At 38.8% G+C, this 23,549-nt stretch overlaps 1 protein-coding gene and 1 long non-coding RNA gene across 2 annotated transcripts in view; one reads left to right on the forward strand and one right to left on the reverse strand.

Annotated features, from left to right (window-relative positions):
- The window catches only part of LOC134795744 (uncharacterized), a 333,124-nt gene that overhangs the window by 244,901 nt on the left and 64,674 nt on the right, over positions 1 to 23,549 (reverse strand). The window lies entirely within an intron of this gene.
- LOC134795871 (trichohyalin-like) lies at positions 12,738 to 21,700 on the forward strand. The gene is made up of 3 exons (XM_063767801.1): positions 12,738 to 12,947; positions 18,303 to 18,517; positions 18,996 to 21,700. The coding sequence occupies exons 1-3, from the start codon at positions 12,941 to 12,943 to the stop codon at positions 21,681 to 21,683; spliced, it is 2,910 nt and encodes a 969-aa protein (XP_063623871.1). The 5' UTR covers positions 12,738 to 12,940; the 3' UTR covers positions 21,684 to 21,700.

Raw genomic sequence — 23,549 nt, forward strand, 5'->3', positions numbered from 1 at the left:
AGCATCACGTGATCGCCTGTCATGTCATAGAAAAGTAAGCACCGGAAGCTCCGGCCCGGACACGGCCCGGCTTAACGTGAGTCATCCTTAAAGGTGATGGGTTTCTTAGACAAAGTTAGAAAGTAAGACCTTTTGAAGCGTATTCAAATTTTAAAATTATAATACTTACAACCATGATATTGATATATTAGTACCAGCAGCTAGCTGCTGGCACTAATATATCACACAAGAATGATATCATATTAATATCATAACTTATTGCTATTGCGAGTACCTAGTAGGTACCTACTTACATTCTTAAAACCAAGATTCCTCTAGATTGTAGAGTAATCTTGGTATATTCTTTTCTTTCTAGAGTCTAAAATCTTATACGCGTTAGATTCTAGAGTCTTCCCTTAGATTCTAGAGTCTAGAATCTTATACGCGTTTTCACGGTATTCGATTCGATATCGGATGTCGGATACGACCAAAAAAAAAACAAAATATAAAAAAGAAAACGTTAGTGCAAAAATAAAAGGACTTGATCCTGGATGATGAATAGATGTTGCTTTTAATCAAGCAGTCAAAATAAGAAACAACAAAAAGCAAAAATGTATTTGCGGCCTGCCTATTGTCTTTCCTATATGAATATTAAAGTGTCTTACTTTCTTACAAGATAGGTAACAATACCTACTGTAAATCTATGGCCACCTATTTATAATTCTATACCTAGTCTAGAAAGCAATACTTAATAAATGTAATTTTAGGTTTTTTCTTGATTTTTACCTGCCTGAACCTGCTTTACCTACTGCTGCTAGCACGAGTTGCGTTCTCGCGCACGACTCCCTAATCTAGCGCGACTTCAAGTATGGACTCGCGCGCGAGAACGCAACGCAACTCGTGCTAGGCGGTCTGAACGAAATAATTAGAGTTAGTTTTGGATTACAGTTTTGTTATATTTTTTTTAGTGTTTTATGTAGATAGTTAATTTTAGTATTACAAAGAAGTAGGTAAGACTTAATTACTTTGAGTTAATTACTATAATGATAATGTTTCTGACATTATTTCGGTACTTAATTAACTAGTTCAGATTAAAAATTCAATCGTAACTGGCTATTCAGTTACACGTAATTCCGGTTTTCTGCTATAAAAAAGTTAACATAAAATGACAACAACAACAACTAATAACAAGCTAACAACAACACACAAGTTGTGTTAACAAGTTAAGCAGGCCAATTAAAAAAAAACTTACTCGTACATATAGACATAATAATATTATTTAACCAGATTAACCGGAACTCTATTTTCAACTCCGTCTGCTTCTAATATTAAGTAGATGTTCAATACAATTTTCGTGAGTCGCCACACGAGAAACATCTAGTATCGAGTAGGGTCTGTGCAGAAAGAGAAGAGTCGTAGAATGTATGGGCTCCCCTACATTTCACGACTCTTCTCTTTCCGCACAAACTATAGCAGTACTGATAATTCCGCTACTCGATGCTACGTGATACGTCGACTATGAAAATAATAGTCTTTTTGGTACCAAAACTGATGTATGCAGTGAGCACTCTTCTTACTATAATTATTTCTCTATGGTATAACATTTATAACATGCATCTCACACCGCAAAACCTGCTCAGTTTGAAAACTTAAAGATAACTAACCCATTATTTGAAATATTTTCTAGAATCGACGCACTGGACCAGTAATGGTGGATATATTTCATATCTTTAAGTGTGCTTATCAAAGCGACAACTTATCGTAGTCAAATTACGTGAAGAGAATTTGGTCTTATGTTTTTACCTAGTAAAATATTTACACAAATGACATTTTCATTTAGTATAAGTATGCTAGGTATTCCATTTAATTATCTAAAGTTGTATAAAGGGTTAGTAGTTAGTACAGGATGTAGTGCATAGGTAATTGTTTTCCATCGTATTTTCTCGGAAACGTTCGTATTTATCATGCTCCTTCAGTCAACCTCAGTACTTTTTGTACCGAGACTGACTGAAATAACAAGATACGCTCGTACGTTTCTCTGAAAATAATTATGCACTACATCTGTATTGTTATTGTTTATTAATTACTAAGATCCAGAGGCAGTTGTTTTATTTTTGAATTTATTTACTTACTAACCCTTAAATTACTCAATGAAAGTGGAGAGAATGTACATCAATTTGTACGAGGGGTCTCAGATGATTAAACTACTCCAATTTTTTAACAAGCAGACACGTCTGCTTTCCTTTATGCGTTTTCCTAAAATATATATATATTTTTTTAAGTTAAACTGTACGAGTATTGCAACGGTACGAGTAGGTACTTCAATGATCATTTGAAGTGGTTTAGGAAAACTGCATATTGATAAGTGAGATTATCGTATGTAGGAATTCCCAATTTGTCATTTGATTTTAGTCCTACATTGACCTACAAATATTTGTTCCTGAGTCATGGGTGTTTCCTATATATATATATATACGTAAGTATGTATTTATCTACATAAGTATGTATATCGTCGCCTAGCACCCATAGTACAAGCTTTGCTTAGTTTGGGGCTAGATTTATCTGTGTAAGATGTGAAAGTTTCAGACGTAGAAGTTTTTGTGGCAAAATAAAGTGATTGACAAAATGAAATATCGACATGTCTGTTATCGATGTTACCTTACTTACTTATTACATTTTATAAGAAGATAGCTACCGCGAACGCGCTTCTCTTTTGATATATTGGTAGTTTTCTATTCTTTTGGCACTGCATAGGTACTACAGTTTACGTTATAATTTTTAAGTACTAAGTATATGTAATAATGAAATTAAGTACCGCTTTGTGATTGATTTGCATTATTGAAATTTTTCTGTAACTTACCGACAGCAAGTAGAAATTACATATTTTAAATATTAATATGACCTATCGATAACAGATTTATCGATGTTTCATTTTCTCAAACACTCGTTTTTGCCACAAAAACTTCTATGTCTGGTTTATACATATACTTATCTTAATATTTGGATGTTGTTGTTTTTCAGTTAGGTATGCACTCGTCAGAAAAATGGGATACTAATGGATATCATTCTCGCTCGCTATACGTAATCCCGTAAGGGATTTGCTTTGGAGTTGTATGGGCAAATGGGCCCAGCTTTTCAAACATTGCATACCTATTATATTTGATCAATTTCGACCGGTACCACCGTGAGTCGTCCAGTGGTTTTGCCATCTGCCGCAAATGCAAAAGATGCTGGTTCGATCTTAGCTATGGGCACTGGAGGCCTTGGTCACTTTTTATTTCGCGCATGACATCGATTTCAGCTTAATGATATTCTAATTTCGTACTTATTATCTGGATTTAATTATTAAGCAACAAACAACAATAACTTATTACGTAGCGTAGGTGTTCATCCTTTCATGAATGTAATTCTGGTAAATGGATTGCATTAATATGATTGTTGAACAAAAGAGACCTCAGGGGACGGAGAAAATGGAAACACGGGTATAAATAACAGGATAAATAAGACGAAGTATAGTAGTATACCCTATAATGGACACGGAACCAGTAATGGGACAAAAAAACACAATTCCTCTAAAATAAGTATATAAAAGTAGTTTATCTACACACATATCATAAACTCTCTATGATGCCTTCAAAATCCGTAAATAATGGCCCACATTATGATAAACTGTTTTGTTACAGCAAATTTCTTATCTGTGAAAATGTGGTAATAGCTTCATTACTATATCAAAATCGATTTGGTAATGAAATTCAAATTTCGAACATCTCTGAAAAAAAAAGCAATTTGATTTTGACCCCTATTCTAATATCAGTCGAGATGACGTTTTATTCGAAATCAAATGTCAATTGCATACAATATTGACAAATCTCGCTTGTAAGTTGGTATCGGACGATATGGTAATCGACCCCGACTCTAGTTTGTCTCTGAATTTAAAAAAAAACTACGGATGCGTGACATGCGTGAAAAAAGTTTTCATTTGCCGCCATTTGACGTACAGTTTATCTTTTAATTAGTTTGTAGTAAAAAATAATTTGTTTTGTTGTTTTTAAAGTAACTAAACAAAAGTTTCGTGTAAAATGTGCGATATGGTTATTTCGGAGACGCCATCTCATATCCGCGAGTTCCGCCAGAGAGGAAAGTGCCCCAATGTCGGTTGTAATATGAGGTTAGTGAATATATCATAGAAAGTTTATAATATGTGTGTAGATAAAGCAGTGTATGTAACTGTACATAATTAGGCATTAAAACACTCGTGTGATACTATTATGAAACTCATTTCATTCGTTTCATAAACCCACACTCGTATTTTAATGCCTTTCATTATGTAGCAGTCACATAAACTACTATTATAAACACTGGATATATTTTTATCATAAACAACAGTCCTAGAGCTGATTATGTTTGAATTTTTATTCAATTCGGTTAGTTTTTAAAAAATGTGCGTTAACCCAAAAGTTGTCGTGCCACTGAAAAAAAATATCACAAAAAATTCTTAACAACTTCGCTAAGAGAGGTGAGTTAATTTATTAAATTTTAATTAATTAATACTTGATGAAAACTAGAATGCGTTTTGTTAATTGCATTTACCATGAGATAAGGTATACAACACACTATGTTGTGACTCCACAGATGTAAAAAAATATTGGTATTTGGCCCAATCCCATTATAGGAGCTGTAAAACTGCATACCTCCTATGATGGGACAATTGACATAATGATGCTTGCCATGCCATAATTTCATGTTTTAAACAATACAAAAGTAAAATGTAGTTACGAAATATGTCAACCAGGAGGTATTCTCGGACTTAGGATAAATTAATATCGTTTTTCCAAACTTTTATTTAACTTGCCTTGTTAGTTAGTGTGGGTCAAATCTTGGTAGCTGAATTTGACCCACTTTTCGATTTCAGATTCAGTTGAAATTTTGTCTAAGTACGTAATTAAGTATGCAAATCGGATGATAATGCAATATTATGATAACATGGACTTGATCTGATGATGGAGACAGGAGGTGGCCATGGGAACTTTATCGCAATAAACCCTAACTAATTGTGTTTGGGTATATTAGAATTGTCTCGATAAATCTAATACAATAATAATTGGCTGTGGAAAGAAAAATACATTCAGCGATAAAAGCTTATACCAAAAATTGTTTTTTTTGCCATAACTTATTCCCCATTTCAATATTTTAACTGATAGAGCAATGTCCATTATAGGGGGCCCATTACTGGATCCACGTCCATTACGGGGGGCCCATTACTGGAGCTTTGGTGTCCATGACTGGAGAAAAAAAGCATAGTTTTAATTTGTTAATTATGTGGAAACTCATTGCAGTATCTTTGATACAACACGCCTAAAACATGAAAGGCGGATAGGACTTTCATCTTTTAACACGCTAAGCGGAAGACCATTTACATGTACAAGGGAAATATCATAAATACTCCAAATTTCCTCTTAAATGTCCCATGACTGGTGCTGTTACTATTTTTAACTCTTTAGAATAAAAGCTATTAGCCCCGAAAAATGGTATATGAGAGCAACGAAATTAATAATAGGAGTAGTTTAGTTTAGATTTGCGGTTTTTAATTTAATAAAAAAACTTTATCTAACTCTAATAAAATTATATTTTAGTTTTCTCTGGTAAATTCTATACTAAGGCGTCCGGCAACTTTATATGTGGAGTTCAGAGTGACTGGCTGGTAAAACATTCCGTATACAAAAAGAGGAATGCTAAACTATGTGAATAGTGCGGAATGAATTTATTTTGAAAGCGGGCCTGCCTTCTTTGACCTGCACCAATGAGCTAGAAGAACCCAGGCGGTTCAGTAATAACATGATATAGTAACTAGACTATCTAATTGTATTTATCTCAGTCATATACCTATATGTATAATGTTAATGATTAATTTTAATGTACTTACCTACTAACATGTAGCTGTAATGATATGATACTAACAATATTGTATGGTTTTGACATTGGAAATGTCTTTTCGTTCGCTCCAGTATACGGTCCGATTTCACGAAAAAGGGCGATCCCCTTATATCTCGGAAAGTTGTGAAGATATGATATTAAAAAATAGGCTCAAAAGACGCATAATCACGAGAGCTGTAAGGTGCAAAAATAATTATTCGAGAAAGTCAAAAACAAAAAAAGTTATGGTCGAAATAGTGAAAATAAAATTCAATTTTTTCCGAATTTTTGATTTTGGTGCTCGATAATTTGGAAACGAAGAATGATATCAAAAATTTGAGAAAAACGGCTCTGGACAATTTAGTCAGCTACAATTTGAGCCTAAAACAAAGACGATCGGGTTAAGGGTTTGCCCTGTAGCCTAACCTTAAAATAGTAAAAAAGTCAGAACGACATTTTTCACAGGACATTTATGACTTCATGTTTCGCAGAGTTCGTTATCGGTGTTTGTTGTGAATTATCGGGATTATGACGGCAGAATAACACTTGCACTGCGTGGGCTTTCAAAATCGCTGCAGATTTTTCTTGGTCTAACTCTATCTATCCTGTTTGAGACGGGCGTAGATAACGCACTATTCGACAATCTATGCATTCTTATGGTGGTGGAAATAGAGATAGAAATAGAGATAGAGGCAGAGGCAGAGGCAGAGGCAGAGGCAGAGGCAGAGGCAGAGGCAGAGGCAGAGGCAGAGGCAGAGGCAGAGGCAGAGGCAGAGGCAGAGGCAGAGGCAGAGGCAGAGGCAGAGGCAGAGGCAGAGGCAGAGGCAGAGGCAGAGGCAGAGGCAGAGGCAGAGGCAGAGGCAGAGGCAGAGGCAGAGGCAGAGGCAGAGGCAGAGGCAGAGGCAGAGGCAGAGGCAGAGGCAGAGGCAGAGGCAGAGGCAGAGGCAGAGGCAGAGGCAGAGGCAGAGGCAGAGGCAGAGGCAGAGGCAGAGGCAGAGGCAGAGGCAGAGGCAGAGGCAGAGGCAGAGGCAGAGGGAGAGGGAGAGGGAGAGGGAGAGGGAGAGGGAGAGGGAGAGGGAGAGGGAGAGGGAGAGGGAGAGGGAGAGGGAGAGGGAGAGGGAGAGGGAGAGGGAGAGGGAGAGGGAGAGGGAGAGGGAGAGGGAGAGGGAGAGGGAGAGGGAGAGGGAGAGGGAGAGGGAGAGGGAGAGGGAGAGGGAGAGGGAGAGGGAGAGGGAGAGGGAGAGGGAGAGGGAGAGGGAGAGGGAGAGGGAGAGGGAGAGGGAGAGGGAGAGGGAGAGGGAGAGGGAGAGGGAGAGGGAGAGGGAGAGGGAGAGGGAGAGGGAGAGGGAGAGGGAGAGGGAGAGGGAGAGGGAGAGGGAGAGGGAGAGGGAGAGGGAGAGGGAGAGGGAGAGGGAGAGGGAGAGGGAGAGGGAGAGGGAGAGGGAGAGGGAGAGGGAGAGGGAGAGGGAGAGGGAGAGGGAGAGGGAGAGGGAGAGGGAGAGGGAGAGGGAGAGGGAGAGGGAGAGGGAGAGGGAGAGGGAGAGGGAGAGGGAGAGGGAGAGGGAGAGGGAGAGGGAGAGGGAGAGGGAGAGGGAGAGGGAGAGTAAACAGTTCTTACAAGAAAAGGTTAATTCTTAAAAAGTTTCGGAGTTTCTATTTAAAGGATGACTCATGCTAGACCGGGCCTGGGCCGGGCCGGATCATCCGGCGCTTCGTTTTATATGGAAAACACCACGTGATCACCGATCGCCAATCAACCGTCATATGTCAGACGCCTCGGCCCGGGCCCGGGACGGTCTAGCGTGAGTCATCCTTTATCCGCTCGGTATATGAGCCAATGACATATAGGAATAAAATACTTACTTATAAATAATTATATTGATAACTAGCTGTGCCCGCGGCTCCGCCCGCGTGGAATTCGGTCTGTGTCAGTAAGCGGCTAATAACTAATCTTAATTTCTTTCCCTCTCCCCTGGAGGCGGATCTTGAAGTAAAGTTGACAGATGGATATGCTAGAGGACTGTAGTCCAGATAAAATATTTTTAAAATTTTACACGTGATTTTAACGACAGAGTAGTAGGTGTATATCGGACGATACAGTAAGATATACGCGCGCGAGCGAAAGCGAAGCGGCCTGCCTGGCTAGAGCGCCACTCACCGTGGTCTTCTTCAGACTCCTGAGGAAGACCACGTGCCCCTTGTAACCTCAATGCGTTGCGAGACTTTCGCGAATGATTCGATTTTTTTCGGGAAGGCATGGAAATGCGTATAAAACGGGACTCGCACCCAAATCGTTTGACTCCACAAACGACCTGTGCCGGATTAAGATATTTTGATGCCCTAAGCATTTCTAGACCATGGTGGCCCCTTCCCCTGCCTCGCTCTCCCGCGAGCGAAGCGAGCGCGAAAATTTTTCGATATTAAAATCGCAATTTGATAGACAGTTGTACATTTTTACTTTTAGTATGGAAATCAGCTAAGTACATCATTTTATTACGAAAATTGACAGTGCTGCAGCAGTAAAGTAGCAACAGAGTAATGCTGTTGCAGTCGCCACCCGAATGTCACCTTTATCATATCTTAGAAAGTAATAAAAAACGCGAGCGAAGCGTGCGCGAAAATTTTTCGATATAAAAAACGCAATTTGATAGACAGTTGTACATTTTTACTTTTAGTATGGAAATCAGTTACATCATTTTATCACGAAAATTGACAGTGCTGCAGCAGTAACATTGCAACAGAATAATTCTGCTGCAGCAGTAACGTTGAAACACAATAATTCTGCTGCAGTCGCCACCCGAATGTCATCTTTATTATATCTTAGATAGTTATTGAAAACGCGAGCGAAGCGAGCGCGAAAATTTTTCGATATAAAAACACAATTTGATAGACAGTTGTACATTTTTACCTTTAGTCCCAACCAGGCGCGAATCCAGGATTTCATACAGAGAAGGGATGGGACAGTTTTTTATCAGCGTAGCTTCGCATAGGGCTCGATATTTAAGAGTCTCAGCTAGGTTGTTTGATGCAAGAGAGGTGAAAAGATGCAAGAAAGCAGAGCTTGGAATTGACCAAGTGAATTGAATTGGCGAAGTGTGAGCAAGGCAGAAGGCCCAGCTGCGAAAGAGGAAAGCTTGGATTTGGATCCACGCCCAAGTGTAATTAAGGCAGAAGATCAACTTTGCCGTAAGGCAAAAGGCTTCGCATAAGACCTAACGCCGAACTGCAAAAGAGTGGCTTGAAATCGAATCTATGCATGTAATCACGACTCTTCTGCTGCTCGCTCTTTGGCTTCACTCGAAAGCGCTACTTGATAGGATGCTTTTAGTTTTCTGCTTTCACGGGGCCCCTTATAACACTTTGACAGTTAGGTCTCAGGATCGCGGCTAAGGAGCAACTCGGCTTGGCCGACAAATCTGGTGTGCAAGAGAGCAAAATTCGCTATAAAATCGGTAACCTATGTCGAAAAAATCGGCTGGCCGCCAGCCCCAAAGCAAGATATTTTTCCATGACTTTAAGGGCCTCCGCGTAGGGTCAAATCGAAAGCCTACGTTGGAGATGCTCTTACGTACCCTCACTCTCTTACTTGATCCCTACGACCCTTCGTTATTAGACGGGTACTTGTACACGTAAGTATAAAAGTTTCATGTAGGTACCTACTCCACGACGACTGCAATGCTGATGCAGCCTGCGCGTTTCTTTGCCTACGGTTTTGGTGCCCCCTAGACGTGGTCCAAGTGCTTATTTTGCTTAAAAGGGTTAATCCGGCACTGAAAATGACAGAGGTCAATGTTTTTTTTTCAAAGTACCCACCTTCGTGGCCATTATTAAGTGCTGTATACGTATGAATATGGATTTGATATGGATGCGATATAATTACGATTAGGTATAATTCATGACGGAGAAAATTAATAATTTTAAATTATGCAATTACTTATACGCGTGTTGATATGTGTGTTTATTTTACCACTACGTAACTATGTAAATTCATTTTTAGTTTTCTTGATTACTTAATGTTTACTCACCCCAAAAGATGGCACTGTGCAATGAGGGGCAATTAATTTACTGTCGTTTAATTTTGTTGTATTATTAAATCAACATAATTATTCAATTAAATTTGTTGATATCCGTACCCTCTCTTCTAAAGTTAGAGTTAAATTGGCAAAATCCTTCCTCGGTGGCTTATTCATATCAACACGTATTAAATTCAGCGCCATCTGTTAGTTTACCAGGGTACTCTATAGTGGTAGCACATATTTGAAAAAAGTTTGCCCCTCCTTCCTAAGTAGCGCCATAAGATTCAGGGGCAAACTTAAGTCAATCGAGTGTTGTGGCTACCCCCCCTTTTAGGGGTTGAATTTTTATAGCCTATAACCTGGCCGGGGATGTTCTCGACAGATTAGTAAAGTTTGCATCAAAATCCGTTCAGCCGTTTTCACGTGATGCGCGTTCAAATAAACAGACAAACAGATAAACAGATAAACAGACAAACAGACAAAAATTCTAAAAACTGTTGGAACGTGTTCTGTTATCGATTCTAAGTATCCCCAGCCAACTTTTTTTCGAATATCTTCCATGTACAGACTTTCGACCCTCTTCAGCTTTATTATATGTATAGATATAGATTGGCTATGAGTTCATCTGTTAGGTACACTTGGTATTAATATCTTAAAGTTCGTCCCCCACGGAGTGTTTTTATTAAATTATGTATTTATTAAAACTTTGCTTTTTAGGGTTCCCTACCCAAAGGGTAAAAACGGGACCCTATTAGTAAGACTCCACTGTCAGTCTGTCTGTCAACAGGCTGTATCTAATGAACCGTGATAGCTAGACAGTTGAAATATTCACAGATGATGCATTTCTGTGTTGCCGCTATAACAACAAATACTAAAAAGTACGAAACTCTCGGTGGGCGAGTCCAACTCGCACTTGTCCGGTTTTTTTTAAATTACTTGTACAGCACAGTGTTAGCCAGTAATTAGTTATACGTTCAGCATGTTAATTTGTTTTTTTTTTATTTTGACCCAAATATTGAGTATCTGTGCAATTGTGCATAGGTCTTTAAAAACTATTAAGGGTCTCCAAAAAACATTTTATGATAAAGTTAATATATTCGGAAATAATCGGTCCGAAAGAAAAAAAATGTGTGAGGGGGCCCTCTAACTTTTGAACCATGGGTCCAAAAAATATGACAAAAATCGTGAAACAAAAGCTTCATAAATACTTTCAATGAAAACTATAGTGAACATGATCGGTCCAGTCGTTTTTGAGTTATTGCAATCTATCTTCTCTTCTTAGTAAAAAGACGTACAAAGCCCTGTAAAGGTAGGTACCTTTACAGGGCTTTGTACGTCTTTTTACTCCCTTATAGTCCCTTATGCTTGTAATGTACATGATACTTACTGATTACTATACTAGTTTGGTCAATTTACTACGAAACCCTACACTGAGCATGGCTCGACATGCTCTTGGCCGATTTTTTAACTATGAAATACCACACCCATAGGAAATAGTACATTTATGGAACCCTCATTTGTTTCTTGTTGCTTAATGTATTTAGTACTTTATAGTTAAAAAAATTAACTATAATACTATCTTATTATTTGAAAAACACACTCGCTCGGTATCGTCACAGTTTTTCAAATAATAAGATAGTATTATGGTTACCTAAATTTTTTCGACTTTTAAGTTTTTGACGGCCTCCTAGCCTAGTCGGTAGTGACCCTGCCTACGAAGCAGGAGGTCCCGGGTTCGAATCCTAGTGTGTTTATCACAAATATTTGTTACCTAAGTTATGGATGTTTTCTATGTATATAAGTATTTATATATAAAATATATTATACATATATATCGTCGTCTAGTACCTATAACACAAGCCTTATTTAGCTTACTGAGGGACTAGGTCGATCTTTGTAAAATTATCCTATAATATTTATTTATTAAGTATTATATTATTTCCGTTTTTCGTGAAATCGAAGAGAAACCAAATTTTGCTCAGTAACTTGGCTAGATCATTTGAGCCCTTTAAATCCAACATAGATACGTCACCAAACACAAGTTCAAGGAAGTTAAAGCATTAGATTAGGCCGGCTTAACGCCGCTAACGTGGGCAAATCATGTCTATGACACATGATGACTGTCTGTATGTCATGATTGCTCCAAGGTCACCAAACTGCGCCTGATGCTTGCACGATGGCCGATCACTGAAATTGGCTTAGGCGGGCGTTTCTTTATTGCGACTTTATACCTTTTACCTACATCACGTGTGTGTCACGGGTGTCACGTTCAGTACAGAATAAACGTTAGCTTTTAAGATCCTCTTGATAAAGGGATCATCATAATATTATGCCTTCATTTCGTCAGGTGACAACCATAACTTACTTTATAAAAATTTGATCTTTACTCAACGCACCCTCCGCAATCATGGCCATAATTAAACATAATATGTATAGGAAGATTCAGATTTGTTCAGCTTTGTTGTATAAAATATTGCGTTACATCAAACAACACAGGTTATAATTTTTGGACGTGGTGTATGGGGTTTTTGTCGAAATAATCGGCCTGTTGGAAAAGTCGCTAAGTTCAAAAAATATATTTATAAATTGTATTAAAGTAGTTCAAATAAATACAAATACACTACAAAACTTAACTTCTTACTCAGAATTGAATATAATTGGTACAAAAACGCAATTGATTAACTACAAAGACCAATACCACAGCAACTAATACCGGACTCACTACACTGTGACTCCTGCTACTGGCATTTCAATTAATATCACTATTCATTGCATCTCTCGGTCTATCCAACCTCAGAGTTAACCATCCTGAATAAACCCCGACTTCCGTCCAGTCGCAGAACTACGAAACGGTCGCAACTATTCAGTCGCATCCAGACCCCGGGCTAAACAGATAGCGGTGATCGACAGTATCGGAGTTTCAGCTCTGACGTTATCAGCCTCTTGTGATATAATGATCTCGATAAAATTCACCTCCTCCATCCGTTTAGCTTATTTAGCCGCGGATCGCTCAGGGGTGCATTGCGGTCGAAATGAATTGTAAGTATTTGTTATTTATATTTTATTCACTTTTTAATTTGCATTAAAGCCGAAACTTGATTACAATAGCTTTTATTAAGTGCAAACGGAGTACCTAAATGTTTATTTGGTGCAACGAAACATGGGGGTAAAACACAATAAAACACTTAAATTAAAACTTATAATAATTGACCGAAGCGAAGCGAAGGTCTACGTTTTGACTCGGGCATTTTGCTTTCGTATGTCCGGATGTTCTCCTCTACAGGTCGCAATTCTTAACCGATTCTCGTGAAATTTTGTGACCGAATTTTATGACTAAATAAAATTTTTTTGTCAATCCGGTTTTTGGAAATTTTTAAAAATGGCGGAGTCGTGATACCTGGCGCCTAAACAAATAGTCGTATCGATATCATAAGACTTTTTTCTTTTTGAGACATGTTTACAGAGTTAATAGCAAAAAATGCAGAAAAAAATTATCGCTGGTTTAGGCGGTATTTAGATATTTAATTTTAACTAATTTTAATTTGAGAAGGAGTAGCTAAATTTCGTCAACCCATCTAAGAACTATTTGGCTCAGTTTGTAAACGTTCGCTTTTTCTGTTTGCACAGAGGGTCTGGGTTCGATCCCCAGTAATTGTATGCTGGGATATTATAACTTTTTGTATTTTTTTACACATAAATTTCGTATTGTTTTTCTTTAATTTACTATACACCGTGTTTTTATTGAATTCCGTTAACTTCGGGGTATAGTTAAGTACGTTTATAAGAACTAAATGGCATAGTTAATTTTCAAAAAAAAAATTTTTTTTTGTTTTCTTTTTTGTTTTTTTTTTTTGTTTAAAAAGTAATTAAATGTAGCATATAGCGTTGTTGTAACACGGGCATTACATTTAACTTAACCAAACAATTGAAATCTGTGACATATCAATGTCATTTCGTACATCAATCGACCGAGATTGTACTTAAGTTTAGTAGCAAATGTATGAACTCATTCTAAACACTAATCAATATGTAAGCCGGCCCTAAGGCAAGTGTACACGCTTGTAGAGGCCTTATAGTAAAAAAATAAATTATAGATTATCTCCGAAATGGACTTAATTAGAACATCGGTGTCTTTGAGAAAGTTACTTGATTTAAGCTCAGGAATGCACCCTTGAAATTAACGGAAATCAAAAAAAACACGGTGTATTTAAAGCTCTTAGCACCATGTTATTTCAAGCTCTGCTCGCGAGGTCTACAGCTCACAGAGCCACTAGTATAATATAGCCCAAAGTCATCGCTAGGGTGTCCAGAAGCGAGCGAAATATTGGCCAGCCCTCTGGGCACACCGCACACGAATCCTTTATAAGACGCTTTGACAATTCCTTATAGAGGCGACGCGTGCTAGGCCCCGATGGCCCCAGGGTTTCAACCTCAAACGCCGCAAATATACATGTAGCTTCTACCAATGGTGACATACCTGGTAGCGACGCTTGACGGTTGAACTAAATGTGAATGCCAGTGTAATTAGCATTTTTTTAAATTTCCTCAGAGCGCTAAGAAATTATTGTTATAAATAAATATAAAGTCAATTTATGCACTATGAAAAAACGTTTTACATCGACTTAAAAATACTGTCAAGTAGTACATATACATATACGAAAAAGACGAATAACGTAGGCGGGAAGGATCGTACTTCCATACAAATTTTGAAACGCACCTTTTTTTATTACTGACAAAAATTGGCTTGCCAGATTATACGAGTATGTCCCTTCGTCATACGTGAACATAATAATTCAATTCAATATATTTATTTCAGACTGCATAGGTCCATAAATTTGTTAGTACCGTAAAATGGGGTGAGTAGGGTCAAAACTGAAATTCAAACCTCGATAACATTTTATTTTTACCCTATTTTAGTAGTGCCTCGTATTTGCGTAGAGGGGTTTTCATACAAAGGTGATTTTGGAAGATTGTTGGATCGATTTTTTTTATTATGCGTATTACTATAGCTCCATTTTAAATTGGAATACATTATTTTTGTAGCAGTAGCCTTAAAATCCCTTCTCACGCCGCTCTCAAACCTTCTCTCCCCATTCATAACCCACCTCTCCCCGCGAAACCTACTCACCCCGTTTTACGGTATTACAAGTACTTACAGTTAGGAGTTAGTGCCTACATGCTAAACATACATTAAAATAATAAAATATATTATAATATCCACGGCACAAAACTAATTAACATGTAATAAAAATAAAAAAATCAAAATATATCAAAATTAAAATCAAAATTAAACAATTAAATTCCTATTCATTTAACATTAAAAATGAGATGTCTGTAGCCTGTATGCACATAGTTCCAACGCCTCATAACAGGGCAATAACAGCACTCAGGAGGCTATTGGTACTCTCTCGCACTGCGCATCAGGGAGATACCTATAGCTAAGTTTTAAGGAATTATGCCCGCTGTCCCCTCGAAAACCAAATACTGTAGAATAACTCCCAAATCACTCAATTACCCTCTAAATTGTTCAATAAGGGTATTCACTCTATCATTATGTAATTCAAAAACAGCCAATGCTAGATAAAGCCGCACCAAAGTGTCTCCTTTGGTACCGGTAGTAGGTACCTATACCTACATCGAAATACGCTTTTTAGAATTCACCATGGTATAATAATATACTCCGCCTGGTACTCCATTCCCGTCTTTTCTAGGTCACCTAACTGACACAAGCCTACGTCATCATGCGACAGCGCTATATGATAATATGCGATAGCGCTATATATAGCGGCCATGTTATTGTGACGTAGGCCTGTGTCACTCTGGGAATAGAAGACCATGTTTTATTAGACTATGGAATTCACTAAGTAGGTAAGCAACAAATATCTCAAGTATGTAGGTATTTCACACAATCTAGCTACTGTGGGTTTTATCTTTGAAGGAACAGTTTCGCATTGTGCCTATCTTGGCATTTTTTATCTGAGTGCGTTACCTCTTGAAAGAATCGGATGACGAAACAAACAAAAGTGAGACGGATAGCAGATTAATGATAATATTTTCTGATACTTATATTTATGTATTTGCGGGTTTAAAAAAATAATGTTTTTACTAATTACCGTTAAATGGGGCGAGTAGGTGCAAAACTGACATTCAAACTTCGATAGCATTTTATTTTTACATATGCAAACTGAATGCTGTATATAATAAGTGTTCCGGACGTTTGTATTTTAGTTTTTATTTTATTTTGGGTAGTTCCATTTCATAACTTTGACGATAAACAGGAAATCCCACCGCACCCCGTAGTAGTCCCTCGTATTTGGGGTGAGTTGGGTTTTCATACAAAGGTGATTTTGGAAGATTGTTGGATTGATTTTTTTTTTATTATGAGTATAGCTCCATTTTAAATTGGAATACATTATTTTTGTAACAGTAGCCTTAAAATCCCACCTCACCCCCCTTTCATCTCTTCTCTCCCCATTCATAACCCAACTCTCCCCGCGAACCCTATTCACCCCATTTATGGTACCTCAATTCTATTTCCGCTCTAAACCATTTATTTGATCCATCAAAACAACTTCTTTGATCTATCATGTGAAAGATACCATAATAACTTAGCTACTTTGCACTTTGTAATAAACTTCCTGGCATTTGCAGAGCTAAAAGTTTATGCTTTCACAAAGAACGTTGTGCTAATTTAGAGGCAGTACGGTTTACGTATTTTTAATTTGCGTTTTATAATTCATGGAACTTTAATTTTTAGGGAAAATTCTTTCATTTTTATAGTTTAATGAACACGCTTGGTTGCGTTTCTACCTATTAACTAGATAAACGTAAATTAGCATTCACTTCTTCTTAAATAGGTATTATATTTTGTTTTATGTCCTACAATGGCATGGTTTTATGCAAAGGTATATTTAAAGAAACGGGTGACTTTCGGCTCGATTCAGAAAATGAATTAGATTTCTACTAGACTTCAACAAGTTACGATATGGATAATTTAAAGATATTTGTAAGATAGATATGTAAAATTTAACGTTTCCGCGATTCTGGAGGTCCTCTTGAACGATTTCGACAAGTCATGACTTAGATATCCAAGTCACATCTAGTCGATATCTAATGTAGATCTAGTTGATCTCTAAATCGTCTCTAGATCTTGTGATTATCTCAAAATCCGAATAGGCCTGTTTATCTTCTAGGTGTCTCGTATGTAATTTATTGGCAACTTTATCAGTACCTATATCCTCGGAGATTTTGTGAATTTGTGAAGTACTTACACCGACAAATAATTTAATAATAGTTTGCGGGTTTGAAACCGGACATCTCGCCTTCTCGACAGTGCCCATACAAATAAACCGAAGTCACGTACTTAATGCTATTTATTTAGGGTGGGCTAAGCCTACTCAACTGTTGCCACTCGTGCAAAATATTAATAATAAAGCAATATCGGTGACAATCACAATCTTGAATACCTAAACAGGGTGCCTACGATGGGTGTAAAATTAGGGATACCTATTACCTAAGTTTACCTATTACCTACATGTTTACCTAACCTATAAAAGCTTAGAAAACACAACTTATAAAGTGTAAGTGTGTGTGTAAGAAAATTTACTCCTAAAGGAATGCACACAGGGATAGAAGTTTCCATAAAAAGAGCGCCGCAAGATACGGGCAAACTAACAGGGAAAAAGCAGTGGGTATGGTGCATACACTGCATACCACAAAAGCAGTGGGTATGGTGCATACACTGCATACCACAAAAGCAGTGGGTATGGTGCATACACTGCATACCACAAAAGTCTAATTTCATAAACAATGAATGCGTGGCTAGGAGAATACTCCTTCATTCAATTGGTTAAGCTTTAGGTATTTTAGTCAAGGAACAGTCTCAAGAGGCGTCATCTAGTTCAATATTACTGGCACTATACAGCCCCTGTTTATGTGTTCCATTCCATTCCATGTTCAATTGCCATAAAAAAAATACAAACTATCTATAAACAAACTTAAAATAAAGGCCCTATAAATAAAACACGTCCTCCAAGTCACTGCCGATGGGCAGTGTGCGGAGTGTGCCCAGAAGGCTGCCCGCATAGCCACGTTGAATGGCAATTCTAATGCGTGCAGCAAAATACTGGCCAGCATTGCCATCTGATTATCACAATGTTTACTTCTTTTTCTTAGATCGCGTTGTCCACTTGATGGACTTGCTGAAATGTCGCTGACGTCGATGTCTTTCTTTACAATGTGCAGATGTACGCGTAGCATAAGCCGCGTCTCCACCAAGCACACGCGCTCGCGAGCGAGGCTCCCTCGTGAGCGCGTGCGCTTGGTGTAGACGCGGCTTTATAGATTAGATAGTGGTCTCCACAGATAATTAATAAATATTATTTTACCTTCCAGTAGCCTTAAGATTAGTCCTGTGCGCTCTGGCGGCGGCCAGCGCCTCCGCTCTCTCAATATCCTTGAGACAAGACCCGGAGACACTATGCGCGGGACAGGAGAACTTCCTTCGTATAGCCAGCACCGAAGGCTGCAAGGCCTACTACCAATGCTACGCCGGCCGAGCTTACCTGATGGAATGTCCCGATGAATCCTGGTTCGACGAACAGGAACAGGTACACAGTCTACTGCTAGAAAATCTTATCTCATAGCATATAGTGCCTCAATTAGACTGCTTAACAGCCGCTAATACACCGCATAAATCGTTGCATCAGCCATCGGTATATTAAAGCAATTTTTACTGCCCGATCAATCTCCATCGAGACGGTAGTCGGAATAGGCTGTATGTGTTAATCTTATTGTCAAGTAGGTAATGACCGTAAATTTAAAACTTAGCAGAATTTTCTGCGGATAGCGCAACAAGGAATAAATTGTTAGATTTATTAAAAGATACGTAGAGTCCGTCTGCCAACTTTGCACCGATTTGGACAGAACAAACTTTGTTGAACAAAACAAAGTAAGCGAGTGTCATTGTAAATGTCATATTTTCTTTGAAATTTGACTTTATGATGGCATTGCCACACATTGTAATTGCAAATGCCATGCAAAGTTAGCTTGGTCCGATTCTAACTATTTTTTTATCACTCTTTTCAGGTGTGCGCTTGGACAGATGCGCCAGCAAGCTGCCGGACCGACCCAGAACCTGAACCAGAGCCAGAACCTCAACCAGAACCAGAACCTGAACCTCAACCAGAACCTGAGCCAGAGCCAGAACCTCAACCAGAACCTGAACCAGAACCTGAGCCAGAGCCAGAACCTCAACCAGAACCTGAGCCAGAACCTCAACCAGAACCAGAGCCTGAGCCAGAACCTCAACCAGAACCAGAGCCAGAACCTCAACCAGAGCCTGAGCCAGAACCTCAACCAGAACCAGAGCCCGAGCCAGAACTTCAACCAGAACCAGAGCCCGAGCCAGAACCTCAACCAGAACCAGAACCTGAAACAGAACCTCAACCAGAACCTGAGCCAGAACCTCAACCAGAACCAGAGCCTGAAACAGAAGCGGAACCCCAACCACAGCCTGAACTAGAATCCGAACAAGAAAATGAGCTAGAATCTGAAGACCAAGTGGAAGATCCAGGCTCTGGTGAAGATTGGGAAGCAGATGCTGTCATCAAATTCTTGAAGGCGAGATTACAAGACGATACTGAAGAGAAGCTGATCGAAGAAATAGAGGAGCGACTCGACGAGGATGATCATTATCACCACCATCACGGCCATCAGCACCACCATCACGATGATGGCGAAGAGGCACTTAGATTAGAAGAAACAGAAGAGGGACTCGACGAGGATGAACATGACCACGATCACCACCATCATCACGGCCATGGCCATGACGATGATGGTGAAGAGGCACTTAGATTAGAAGAAACAGAAGAGGGACTCGACGAGGATGAACATGACCACGATCACCACCATCATCACGGCCATGGCCATGACGATGATGGCGAAGAGGGACTTAGATTAGAAGAAACAGAAGAGGGACACGACGAGGATGACCATCACGACCACGAACACGACGACGAACATGACCATGAGCACGATCACGACCATGACCACGCTTCCGATCAAGATCATGCCCATGATGACGATCACGACCGTGATGACCTCGATCACGATCATGACCACGAGCACGATGATGACCATGAGCACGATCACAACCACGATGATGGCGAAGACTATGAACGCAACCACGCACTTAAATTCCAGGAAGAGCTTGACGAGGAATCTGAACAAGAAGAACTAGAGAGCTTAATGCGTGCTCAAGAAGAAACTGAGGATGTCAACGGTGAGGAACTACAGGAAGAGATCGAAGAGGAGGTTAACGAGGAAGAAGCTCTAAAGAGGCAGGAAAATGTAGAAGATGATGATGAAGACGAGGAAGCTCCAAACAGGCAAGAAGAAGTTGAGGAAGAGGTTGAAGAAGAAGAAAGCCTAAGGAGGCAAGAAGAAGTGGAGAATGAAGAAAACGAGGAAGATCAGGAAGAAAATCGCAAAAAGCGGTCAGCGCAAGAAGAATTAGAAAATGAAGAAGTTGATGATGAAGAAGACGAGGAACCTCTAAAGAGGCAAGAAGAGATTGAGGAAGAGGTTGAAGAAGAAAGTCTAAGGAGGCAAGAAGAAGTGGAGAATGAAGAAAACGAGGAAGATCAGGAAGAAAATCGCAAAAAGCGGTCAGCGCAAGAAGAATTAGAAAATGAAGAAGACGAGGAAGCTCTAAAGAGGCAAGAAGAGATTGAGGAAGAGGTTGAAGAAGAAGAAAGTCTAAGGAGGCAAGAAGAAGTGGAGAATGAAGAAAACGAGGAAGATCAGCAACACGAATTAGAAAATTTAAAAAGGCAAGAAGAAGCCGAAAATGAAGAAGAGGTCGAAGATGCAATCGAAGATCAGGAAGAAAACCGCAAAAAGCGGTCAGCTCAAGAGGAAACAGAAGATGAAGAGGTGGAGGATGAGGAAGCCTTGAAGAGGCAAGAAGAGGTCGAAGATGATATTGAAGATCAGGAAGAAACTCGCAAGAAGCGGTCAGCGCAAGAGGAAACACAAGATGGGGAAATTGAAGACGAAGAAGTCTTAAAGAGACAAGAAGATGTAGATGATGAAGTAGATGAAGAAGCTCTAAAGAGGCAAGAAGAGGTTGAAGATGATATTGAAGATCAGGAAGAAACTCTCAAGAAGCGGTCAGCGCAAGAGGAAACGCAAGATGAGGAAATTGAAGACGAAGAAGTCTTAAAGAGACAAGAAGATGGAGGCGATGAAGAAGATGAGGAAGCTTTAAAGAGGCAAGAAGAGGTCGAAGATGATATTGAAGATCAGGAAGAAACTCGCAAGAAGCGGTCAGCGCAAGAGGAAACACAAGATGGGGAAATTGAAGACGAAGAAGTCTTAAAGAGACAAGAAGATGTAGATGATGAAGTAGATGAAGAAGCTCTAAAGAGGCAAGAAGAGGTTGAAGATGATATTGAAGATCAGGAAGAAACTCGCAAGAAGCGGTCAGCGCAAGAGGAAACAGACGATGAGGAAATTGAAGATGAAGAAGTCTTAAACAGACAAGAAGAAGACGAAGATGTAGAAGAGACTGAAGACCAGGAAGAAAGCCGCAAGAAGCGGTCTATCCTACAATACGACGACGAACAAGACGAAGAATGGCAGAGGGCACAAGAAGAAGCAAATATCCTCGAAAGCGACGAAGAGGAGGAAATCAAGAGGCAAGAAGAAGTAATAGAAGACAATGAGAATTTAGAAGATTCTGAGGAAGGTTTCTTCCAACGCTTTTTCTTTTAATTTCCTGGCCTTCAAAAGCACTTGTCCTTTTTGATGCCGTAGAAAGTTCTATAAAATTTTATTTATTAATGTAAATAAGTTGTGTGTGTAAACTGTGTAAGCTAAGATCACTTTGTGCAATTTTGTAAATATTACTGTGAGATAGTAAAATGTGAACAACAAGACCATGTTTCCATTTATTTCTCTTCATGACTATGATGATTATAAATAGTTATGGAAATAACTATATAAATGTTATGAGAAATCTTACCACTCCAAGAACTGAAAAATTATTTGAATACTTCAGCCGAAGGCGTCGTGGTGCCATAAGGTTATATTATTTATTCCCTTTGGGCGTACCTACCTACTTTTCATATACGAGTATGTCTGGGCTACTAAAATCTATTAAAGGAAGGTGACTGAATACTGTGGCCAGGATCGAGCGCGCGTTATGAACAGTGACAAACACTACCATACTATGTTACTACGAGGCTACGAGTATACCATTTTTTTGTATGAGGTACTTACCATCTTTTAGTATACCTATTAGATGGTCGGCAGCCCTCAACTGTGCGTTTCTTCAGAAACTTCCTGCCTCACACAGCTAAACTGTAATGTCATACTTTCTAGCGATGACATTGTATCGTACGGAATTCAAACTCACGTAAATAAATGTACGAAATTGTACGCTAATAAAAAAGCAATGTACTACAAGTAGGTACTTACGAGAAAACAATGATGAATCTGTCACCGCTAGCGGACGTTATCTATTTCTCTTTGTAGTATCGACAGTTTGCAACTTTCTTATGAATAGAAAATATCTACGAAAATGTACGCTAATTTAAAAAAAAAGTACTAAGAGAAAACAATGATCAATCTGCCACCGCTCCGATAGTAGTTTGTGTTACAAGGGATCAAAATGATATATTTCCGTCAAGGGCGTACATTGAATCCTGAATGAAGCGATGGATTCTACAATAGAATACCGAACGTAGAGAGGGATTCTAAAGTAGAATCCTGAGCGTAATGAGGGATTCAAGTGTTAACGCCCAAGACGAAATAATTTTGATACCGTGTGACACATACTGCTTTTCACATCAACTATGAGGAAAATAATAAAAATCTTAGTGTTGACACAATCTGATGCATGACAGATTATTTAAGCTAAAAAAATTATGTGCAAAAAAATGTAAAAATTGTGTGCTAGAACAGAAAAGTGTTACTTTGATCCCTCCTAGCAGGGAGGAAAAGTGCCACTTTGATCCCTCCTAGCAGGGAAGAAAAAGCTCTTTTCCGAATAGGTGGTGTGAAAAGCATATTTCCTGGCGGGCGCTATCTATTTCATTATGGAGAAGTAGTGTTTTCAACTATCTTGTAATTCAGAAAATATGTAGGTACGTCCGAAGATATAGTTCAATTTTGATTGGCAAATAAGGCATACGCAAGAGAATCAAGCCATAGTAGTTTTCACATCACCTAATCAGAAAATGGATTTTTCACATCACCTAATCAGAAAATGGATTTTTCTTCCCTGCTAGGAGAGATCAAAGTGGCACTTTTCTGTTCAACGACATTTCATTGCCAGTATAAAATATTAATATAATTAACTATGAACATCGTATGTACAGTAGAAATTAAAAAGTGGCAACACTGTAGTGCCAACACTAAGATTTTTTTTATTTTCCTCATAGTTGATGTGTCACACGGTATCAAAATTATTTCGTCTTGGGCGTTAACACTTGAATCCCTCATTACGCTCAGGATTCTACTTTAGAATCCATCGCTTCATTCAGGATTCAATGTACGCCCTTGACGGAAATATATCATTTTGATCCCTTGTAACACTAACTACTATTTCTTCCCTGCTAGGAGGGATCAAAGTGGCAC

The sequence above is a fragment of the Cydia splendana genome, chromosome 12 (genome assembly GCF_910591565.1).
Source record: "Cydia splendana chromosome 12, ilCydSple1.2, whole genome shotgun sequence".
NCBI classification, from domain to species: domain Eukaryota; kingdom Metazoa; phylum Arthropoda; class Insecta; order Lepidoptera; family Tortricidae; genus Cydia; species Cydia splendana.